This window comes from Fulmarus glacialis, unplaced genomic scaffold, assembly GCF_000690835.1.
Source record: "Fulmarus glacialis isolate BGI_N327 unplaced genomic scaffold, ASM69083v1 scaffold15074, whole genome shotgun sequence".
Lineage (NCBI taxonomy): Eukaryota > Metazoa > Chordata > Aves > Procellariiformes > Procellariidae > Fulmarus > Fulmarus glacialis.
In genome coordinates this window covers 7484-17321 of record NW_009207524.1, presented here as the reverse complement: position 1 = coordinate 17321, position 9838 = coordinate 7484, and the positions used below count along the sequence as shown (strand labels likewise).

Genomic DNA, 9838 nt, shown 5'->3' with positions numbered 1-9838 from the left:
AAAGAAAAACGTAGTACTTCTCCTTGCGGAAGGTATCCAAATGGGGGGAAAAGGGAAGGTACACAAGTAAATATATCACAGATAGGAAACAGAACAGGGACTCATTCACCATCACTCATTTTCATGGAAGAAAGTTGAGAATGATTCACTTGCAGAGGATGAAGGTAAGACAATATTGTATCGGATACTAATTCTTTTTCAGAATCTATTTGCAAATTGACCATATGAGTTGTAAAATTAATTGGTACATTATGTTTGCTTGGAGCTACGATGGTGAAAGTAGTAAGGAAAAATGCAATAGCCTCCTAGGCCTCTCTCCTCAAAGGAAAACTAGGAAAAGCAGAACAGTTCTGAACAAATGCAAAGCACAGAGTATCTCTTAGGAATACATAAATCCACAGTGAATTTCAGGTGAAGACAAACTTGAGCTACACTTTTTCTTTCAGTGCTAAAAAAGAATAATAAAATAAGGTCACTTTGTGTATGAAGAATCAAGTACTCAAGACTAAAACACATTTTTCTTCCATGTGTAACTTTGACCTAAAGCTTGCTTCCCCCCCCACTGATGTTCTCCCCGCCTTCCCCAGAAACGAAATTCCTAGTTTTACATAGGCCTATATAACTACACTCACACTGATGGCCTAGATCCTCTAATTAAAACTAAACTGATTTCCTCATTCAGAAGCCTCAGCTGGTAGGTTTTCTAACAGATCCCAGTCAGCTGGGTTTGCCAGACCCTTAAGCATGCAGCCTTCCTCCTCAAATGTGGTCTTTTCTGTTTGTACTACTGTAATCACTGACCTCCAGTCTTCACACAAATATCCTTATCATCCTTTCAGGAAAAAATAAAACCTAAGTGATCGTCAGCCATCTTATTTTTGTTTCTGCTCCTTTTCGTTACCTTGTTTCGGTTCTGATTTGACCAAGCGTTTGGGTATTACGAAAACACTGCCATCGCTACTGCAATGAATGACATATTGGCATGGGTTAACAGGTCTACCCTGGTCATCCCTCAATCTACTGAAAATGTCACGGTACAAGTTGTTTAACTTTTGTTTCATCCGGCTGATTGATCTGCTACACTGAGAGTGCTCCTTTTTAAGGCTCTCCTTTTGTGTTTGAAGATTACATACATCTTCTTCCAAGTTAAGAATTGCATTCAGTTTACGCTTACGACAATTTTGGGCAGCAACTTTGTTTTTTCCTCTTCGTCTGATGTCACGTAGAAGTGATACTTGAGTATCTGTCAGATGGTTCTTTGCTAGCATGGTGTTGAAAGAGTCGACAGGCATGCTCACAACTTCATCTACTGAAAACGGTATTCTCAGAGCTTTTGCACGGCGTTCATCGCTGCTAAGGTTTCTATCAGTAGAATTATGGCATCTATCCTTTACTTCGTTTGGTTTCTCCATCCACATCTGCTGCTGATGCTCCAGAGTGGATGCTGCTTGACTTGGCAGCTGATTATAAGTGTGGTTATGAAGAAACTGCTGAAGTGTGTCTTCTCTAGAACACTCTGAATCACCTGGATATTCCACATTGCCATATTTACTGTGTTCTCGGCTATGGCCACCAACAGTTCCTAAGCCATGTGAAGAAACAGATTTATAATCACTGCTGTACCCAACAGCACCTTCACTGCAGATCAAGTAAGGGGCGGTGCTGTGATTTGAATTCAAAGACAGTCCCGAATCTGAGCCAGGTTCTTCAAAGAGCTGAGAAACTTCTATAGGTTCAAAGCCTTCCTCCAAAGCCAAAGACATGAGTTTAATTTCATCAATATTATCATCGTGGCCTGTTAAGTTTCTAATGTCAGCAGCTGAAAACAGCCCTGTCAAATCTGGCCCATGAAGTAGCGATTCTGGATCTGTGATATTAGAGCTTGACTGAGAAAAAGACTCTTGCCTTTGTAAATGTCTTGTTTCTGAATTTGATTGAGTGGGGTAGTCTGTTCTTAGTAGCGTGGCATCATGAGGACTGAAACAGTGGCAAAGTGTCTGGGTCAAACTTATATTGTGGTGTGAGGATGATGGGTCTCGGCCTCTACTAGACGTAGCAACTTGTATATCTTCCAGTAAACTCGCCTAAAAGATGATGGGGGGAAAAATGGAATCTTTTATAAAATTAATGCCTCTACATTCCTCACCTACACAGTGTTGATCAATTAATTTTTTAGTATTCCACTATTTGACTCTATTAAAGTCAAAATTTTATATGTTAAACTCTTTTTCTAGCTATCCTGAATACTGTTTCCCACTTGTACACAGCACAACCCGCGTTGGCATATGGCAAGAGGAAGCGGGAAGGGCGCAGAAGAAAAGTGACTGAAGGGATGGGAGGAGGAGGACTTGCAAAGGACAGTGTGGGACTGATGAGTTTTAAAAGGTGGAAATGGGACTGTTGCTAAGTGTACGTCAAACTACAGCCTACGTGTTCATCTGATCTGGTCTAAGAAAAAAGGTCCTTCTAGGAGGGGCAGTCCTGCCCCTCTTCCCTGGTAGTGGTTTTGATGATCATCTGATTCCAGGGTGAGCTGGTTCAAGGTGCTAAACTGTTAGAAAATTAACCTTATAAAGAAGATAAATAGCTCACTGGCAGGACTTAACCAGTGAGAGCAGTGGTGTAAGAAAAGAGGGGAGGAGGACAGGAATGTTAAGGTCATGCTGGCACATTCTCACTGCTTTTCTTTCACAGTTTATGAAGTTCTGGGGCTGAAAGCTGCTACATTTGGCTTAGCTCCTTCTTAACTGAAGTCTATTGTGCTCAGATTTCAACTCAACTCCTTTACTAATCAGTTTGGAGGAAACATCTCCCCTCCCCCAGATCACACCTTCTCTGGATGTCTTTTGACTTTCAATTACTACTCAGTTTTTCTTCACAAAAATAAAGCTGCTGTATGATCCCTCAGCCCTCAAGTCAAGACGATAAGCAAGTGCTGCAGCACCATTGAGGCACACCTTTTGTAGGCCTGGATAATAGTTGCTGGGTCCTAGAAGTACAAAACCACTGCACAAGATTACATCAGGGCACTTGCTGACGAGTAGTCATAAAATACATGGATACAAACCACTTGAGAATGTAAATACATCAAGTAGGAAGCCTATGATGTGATTCCTCCATAGCTGAGCATCCCTACTGTGGTGCAGGAAAGGACTTTTCTGACTGCAGTTCACTGAACAAACAATGTAAAAAGCACTTTCCACAGGGAAGGAATGATGTACCATAAAGACCAGAATGTCTTAAGTTCCCTACTATGCTTACTGGGAGCTCAGGTAACAGAAGAAGATCTTGCCTTATTTCTCCTAGGGAGTTACCTTGTACCAGACCATCTGTAGTCTGAGAGATAGAGCTGGCATTTTCAATTAAGCCCTTGAAAAGAAATATTCTTAGCAAGTTAATTATTAAAAAATCCCCGACACTGTAAAGACTTGGTACCTGGAAAAAACAAGCAATCCATTTTCAACAGATAGATTGTCACAAGATGGCAGTGCATTAATAGTCTTAAATAAAATATGCAACTGTGTATTCCTACAGCTACGTAAAGGCTACAGCCAAATTCCTTTCAAATTAAGAGAAGAATAGAGAAAACTAAACTGATGAACTTCTGAACCTTGTTAGTGCGGAATCCGTTACCAAAGCTGAACAGAGGAGGCGGCTAATTTATGGGCTGGGAGGCACTATCCAACCTAGAGATTCCCAAAACTAGGTGTTCTAGAGATAAACATGAATTTATATGGAAAACACTAATGACCCTGTAAGGCTCCTACAATGGGAAGCGTATGTAAGATGCCCTTGGAGTATTGCAAAAAAGGAATGTAGGGAGTACCTTCATGGTTAATGATTGCAGCCATGAGCTGTGGGAGAGGAGGGAGACTCCAATTAAGATAACAACTGCTTTTTTTTGTGAAGATGGGCACCCAGAAAGTAAACAACAGTATCGGAAGCCCAGAAGATAAAAAAAGGAAACAAAATGGTTTTGCCGCTAATGCTGACTGACCTGATTTGCAGCAAAACTGGGTCTGTTCTTCTTGAGGGTACTATCCTTGTAAGCACTTGACCCAATATTTATGGCAACTCTAATCTTTGGCTGCAAATGCTTAATAGCTGCTACTGCTTAAAAACTCAGCGTTGCTCTAGAGAAACACACCAAGAGCTGCTGTATAAATACGAATTGGCATTAGGTTTCAGAAAGGGAATTATGAGTTGAACTAATTAAGTTGTCCGGTGGCTCCATCCCACTTTGAACACCAGGTGACAGAGAAGACAGGACTTTGCAGTTTTCAAATCCCAGACAAATTACTGGGGAAAATTTTTCGAGTAGAGCCAATGACAGCTGCTGTAAAAGGTGGATACTAGCATCTTTAACGTCTTCAGGTAAGTTTTATTGCATTGATTTGCTGATATATTCACTGTTTTTTTTTTAATTAGACAAAACAGAGTAAGTCATTATCCAATAATCACTGACTGTATCCCAATCTATCCCGTTTACCTCTAGCATGTTTTCCATCTGCGATGACAGAAGCTGTAAATAGCCCTCTAAGGAGAGAAGGGAATCTACATGCTTGCAGTTGCTCTGTGACAGAAGAAACAGAAATGCTTTGTAAAGCACAGTTATTTTACATAGAAGGAGGTAAAAATCAAAGTCCAAGAAGCAACAGAGCACAGCTCTGTGAAACACTGCTGCTGACCCTGCCATCGAGTCTTCATCCTGATGGGGAATGTCACGTTGCCAGAACGAGCGGAATAACTCCATGGCAAGAGCATCCTACTCTGCCCCACAACAGCAGAACCGGGCTTTCCTCCTCTCTGAGGCTGCACCTACCCACCACTGTGGAAAAATCAAGTATCTTTTCAAAGCCTAGTTGCCAGGGCAATGGTGAACAGAGGGGCTGGCAAGAAAACCGGATCCGATGTTCTTAGCTCTCATAAGGTCTCAAGAAGAATGAATGTTCTTTTCATTGTAGCTCTCAGAGAGAACAATACCCAAAGCGCACTGGTTTCGGTGTAACATCATTAAGATTATTTCTCTGCCTTCTAGTTACAATACACATGTTAAGATCTGAACAATCCAATTTCTCAAACGTAATTCTACATCTGAGCATCAAGCTTTACATAAATGGTGAAAGCAGTATAATTTAGCATCCATGTCTCAAGTGTTTGTAGGCCAAAAAAAAAAACCAACCCCAAATTGAAAAATGGTTATTTGCCAATGATTTCTGTAAACTTCAGAACATTTCAACTACATAAACTATACTGGGGGGGGAGCAATTTTCAAGAACGTGTACAAGGGCATCATTCACAAAGTATCATCTGAAGTCACTGTTCCTTTCCTGCCCTTGCAAAGGACACTCCACATGAAAAGAGGAAATCAAATATTCCTTTCAAAACCATTCACTCCATTTCTTTCACTACTCTATCTTAGTGATAAGACCTATATCCTCCCTCACTTCCTCTTCATGGTTTTCCCTTCTTCCATTTTTTTTCGTCATTTACTTGATTTATGTCTTCCTCCTCCTCCTCCTCTTGCAGTTCCAGCTGATCATCTCCTTGGGGTGGACAGCAGTCATCCAAAGCTTCCTGACATGCTTTCAGGTCAACATCCTGAAGACACAAATAAAACAGTTCTATTCAGCAACAAGCTGTCAAAATTAACCTTTAAAATGCACTTGTTCCTTTTTTTTTTTACAGCTATAGCATTTCAAATAAAATAGACACTGAACAGTTCATTCATGTGGATGAACTGACTCTGTGTAGACTTCGGGGGCAGAATGAGACCGACGTCAGTTCAGGAGTGCAGATGCTGCCTCCTCTTTCGGTGCCCAGGCACTGAACCCATCTGCGGTAGAAAAGGACATTCATAAACACTGGAAACAAATTCTTCTAAAACAGACACATGATGATGTGATTTCATGGAAAGTTTGGGCTGTCAGTGTCTTTTGGATGTCATTTCACAGCAACATATCCAAGCCAGATACATTCTCAGTGATGGAATCTGAACATAGGCAATTATACATGGCCAGTTAGCAAAATCCCTCGCTTTTTCTTTCAGGAAAACAATCACATTAACATGTACTGTAATAGCAGCTCTCTTTCCCCATCACTTCCATGTAGTCACTACCCAGTTCCCATTTATCCAAATGATGGGTTTTTTATTTTAATCTCTAGCAATGAAATTGTTCTGATTTAGGGGTCTCAGAAGCATTTTTCAAGTTATCTTTTATCTACAGTCATATAAGCAGACTTTTAAAATTTTTATTATAGGGCTGGGGTATTGCTAGGGTAAGAAGGAATCACTGCTAAGGACTTTGCATATTTATATTTTTTTAAAAATAGATATTTCAGCTTTTATAGGGCAAGCCTGAGTTATTAAAATGTGAAACTCGGTGGAATGGCAGCCAGAAAAGTGGCTCCACTGCATTAGTTCCATATATCCCCAGCAAAATGCTATGGCAGGAGCAGAAAAGACAAGCTCTCAACAGCAGCAAACGTAACAAGTTAGTGTTCTGTTCTAAAAATCACAACAAATTTACTTTACAGGTTTTATATGAAAGCATAAACTATATAAAAACTGCAGCTGTAATAGTCATCAAAATGTGTAAGAGATTTTTTTAAAATCATTGCTTCATACAAAACAAAAAATTAAATGTAAGAAGGTTTAAAAATAGGACTCGAGTAAAATTAAATATAGTTTGAAAATAAAGTAATACTAATTTCATTTTTATTAATTCTATTAACATTTATTTTAAAATTATGAAAACTAATTTTATTTTTAACTTATTTTATTTGTTGGCTTTCCATTTTTCTGTACTTTCTTTTCAAGGATTGGAAGGGAACTTTAATTTTATAAACAGTCATTTCTAACAACAAATAGATATACAGGGCGCTTATCTGTCACTCTGATGTAAGAGGTACTTTCCTTCAATGATGCCCAACGCCATTTCTAGCTATTAAAAATTATATTCTAATATAGTATGTCATCTTTGTCAGCTGCAGTTGGAAATGACCAGATGACTTATTATTGCCAAGTACAAGAAAACAAATTTACTTTTCTAAACACACACACAATAATACAGTTTTCCTCTATGTAGTAAAACAGCAGGAAAGGGAATTCAGTGTACGGGACACTGAGTACACGGTAACTAGCTATTTGCAAACACTTAAATGAGCTCAGTGGAGCTACTCACAGGCATGATGTTAGTCCCGTAATTACATGTTTGCCGGATCAGGGCTAGTCTTTAATTTTACAAACAACCAACTTGCCCGATGAATATCATCTATTATCATCCCAATTAATCAAATTCATCATCATCAAAAGCAGATAAGAAGTCAAGAACAATCGCTATTACAGACCTCAAGCAGCTCCTCTTGAGCTGAGTGGCCTGGGAAGCTGCTGCTGCTAAGGCAGAGTATTCGGCTCCTGAAGAACACAGCAAATTCATTACTCTACCAGCTAACGAAGAGGCAAAGGCAGGAAACAGTTAGAAATGTAATATCTATAATGTGATGCCTCGAAAAACACCTTTAAGCACCGGTTTTGAATACAGAAAGTATATGGGTGACAACTCGATGGTACCTACTAAAATTACCAGGGGTACAAACCTATTCTACTGCCAGGAAAAAGAAAAGCTTGCCGTGACTTTGTGAAGAGCCCACGGTGCGCTCTGCAGATCATTCGAAACCCTCACAGTTCAACTTGCTTATGGTGGAAATCTGCCTGCAGACGATGCCAGTCTGCTGAAGTCTACGACGGAGATGGTCCTTCCCAGCACCATCGTGAGGACAACCGAATTTCTGGTGTGCCTGATGGGATGGCTCCTTCCTGAAGAGAAACTATGCTCCTGAAGCTCACAGAAATTTGTGAAGACTGTCATGGCTTCCGTTTCCCCAGGACGTCAAAGACAACTGAATTTTTAGGTCTTTTCCTGACGATATATGATGAACACTAAGGAGATGGGGAATACTTCTGACCATTAATTTTAGGATGTATCCGAAGTCCGCATTGCTTTTTATTTATCTTTTAAGAAATAATAATGTCTTTGACTATTTTCTCTGCTAAGACATAGACAGTGTCTTGGTACACTTAGTTTCCAGGCTGAGAGCCACCAACTGCACTACAGGATCACATGCCATTTTGTCCTAAGCACCCTTTGGCTTAAGAACAGGACGGAGATCAGAGTCTCCCTCTGATCTTTGCACAAAGCTCCTGCTGATGTGAACGGAGGTGCCAGGGGGATGGGAGGGAGGCAGGGTCTAACATTTGCAATCATGAGCATTCACTGTAGTTCACCAAAGGGAACGTTATCATCTCTACTGAATGAGCTTAGTAATGCTGCACCGTGTGGCTTTCAAGATTAGTCTTACTACCACCGTTTCTTCCTCCAGCAGATGATATTAAAATATACTCATGCCTGCTCACACTGATTATTACTGCAGTAAGTTATCCATCCTTTTAAAAAAACTGTTTTCACCACTACCAGGGCAGTTTCTGGAAGAGCATGGCCCTGTGACCAGCTTTTCACAACAGCGGTGGTACAGATACAGCGCCTGTAAAATTGTTCACAACACCAGTTTCTACATACAGGATCATTTCAATGAAACACTCTATGGAAATCATGTAACACAACCAGAACCTTTTCCCCTTATTATCTCAGTTCTGGCTTTTAACAAAAATCCCCTGGATTATGCTGCTAAAGATTTACTCTCTGACATTACATTTCCCTCCAGCTTGCTAGTCTTTCCCAATGATGAAGGACAGCTGGAAAATACTGCTCCACAACTGAAAGCTTCTTTCCATGCCTGTGCATCCCTTGGGATTAATTGCTGGGATACTGGTACGGGGAGAATAGGAGGGGTGCCTCCCCCAAAACCAGCCATATCATGTTTTTGAATAAGGCATTTCTTTAAAGATAGCTTAATTTTGCAGTCTGAATATATATCTAACGACAAAAGGGATTAGGTGTAAATAGTACTGCACTGCCACACTTAGTGTTTCTGTCCTGTTCCTTCTTTTGCACTAACGGTAGCAGAAGAAACAGTGATTGAGTTATCGTAATACCACTATGAGCCCAAGAGCTACATCAGGACCACATGTGGGGGGTCCCTGTACAGACAAAAAGACTGATTCTTGCTGATTGTAGAAGCCTTGCTATTACCACTAAACCCATTTACTGCAGCAGCCTTTCCGCTTCTACCACTGGAGGGTGTGGAAGTTCACACCTCCCACAGCAGGCTGTTCAAAAATCATAAACTGCAACCCTACCTGACGACAACCTTTGAATTGCAATCGGAAGGATTTCTGTGCAAGCACAAGGCAGGATATTTACACTAAAAAACTGACCCCCCCCCTCCCCCCAAAAAAAATCCATGTATCTCAAATTATGATCTTCCTTCTGCCATTTACTGGTTTCAGTTGGGCTAGAGAACATGATCTGAGACTAAGTCTGATTTACCAAATCATCCATTAGCCTTGTACGCTGAAGGGCTGGGCTCTAATTGTGCATCTGCCCTTTCCCTAAGGTACAACTTACTGCAGGTCAACTATCAGCTTCAGTTTGCCAGTCTTTGGAATATGAAAAACAGTAATTTATGTCCAATCTGCTACTTAAGGTGGTCCAAGAATCAATGTGGAGGTGAGAGAAAGTATGATTTTGCAGGTGGCCTGGCCTGCATTTAATTGGAAGGATGCTGCCTGCTTTGGCAGGTTTTCTTACTACATTAAAAATAAAGCCTTCATTTTCCAATTAAGTACATCAGAGTATTGATCTCAGCATAAATCGGGTGCACTGTACATCAAACTATCCCTCCACGTATCTCCTCCCCTTGCTTCCCACACTCATAT

At 40.5% G+C, this 9838-nt stretch overlaps 1 protein-coding gene across 1 annotated transcript; it reads right to left on the bottom strand.

Annotated features, from left to right (window-relative positions):
• Positions 1-872: 872 nt before the first annotated feature.
• NFE2L3 (nuclear factor, erythroid 2-like 3) lies at positions 873-6938 on the bottom strand. The gene is made up of 5 exons (XM_009576151.1): positions 6913-6938; positions 5746-5836; positions 5494-5601; positions 3262-3369; positions 873-2084 (listed from the first exon to the last, which is right to left on the bottom strand). The coding sequence occupies exons 1-5, from the start codon at positions 6936-6938 to the stop codon at positions 873-875; spliced, it is 1545 nt and encodes a 514-aa protein (XP_009574446.1).
• Between the last annotated feature and the right edge of the window lie 2900 nt (positions 6939-9838).

Excerpts from the sequence above, each read along its gene's own strand:
- NFE2L3 (XM_009576151.1), bottom strand. The coding sequence starts at position 6,938 with ATGGCGTTGGGCATCATTGAAGGAAA. Across the intron at positions 5,602-5,745 it reads GCCCCCGAAGTCTACACAGA|GATGTTGACCTGAAAGCATG; the intron begins GTCAGTTCATCC and ends TTGTGTCTTCAG. Across the intron at positions 2,085-3,261 it reads TTCTGTTACCTGAGCTCCCA|GCGAGTTTACTGGAAGATAT; the intron begins GTAAGCATAGTA and ends ATCATCTTTTAG.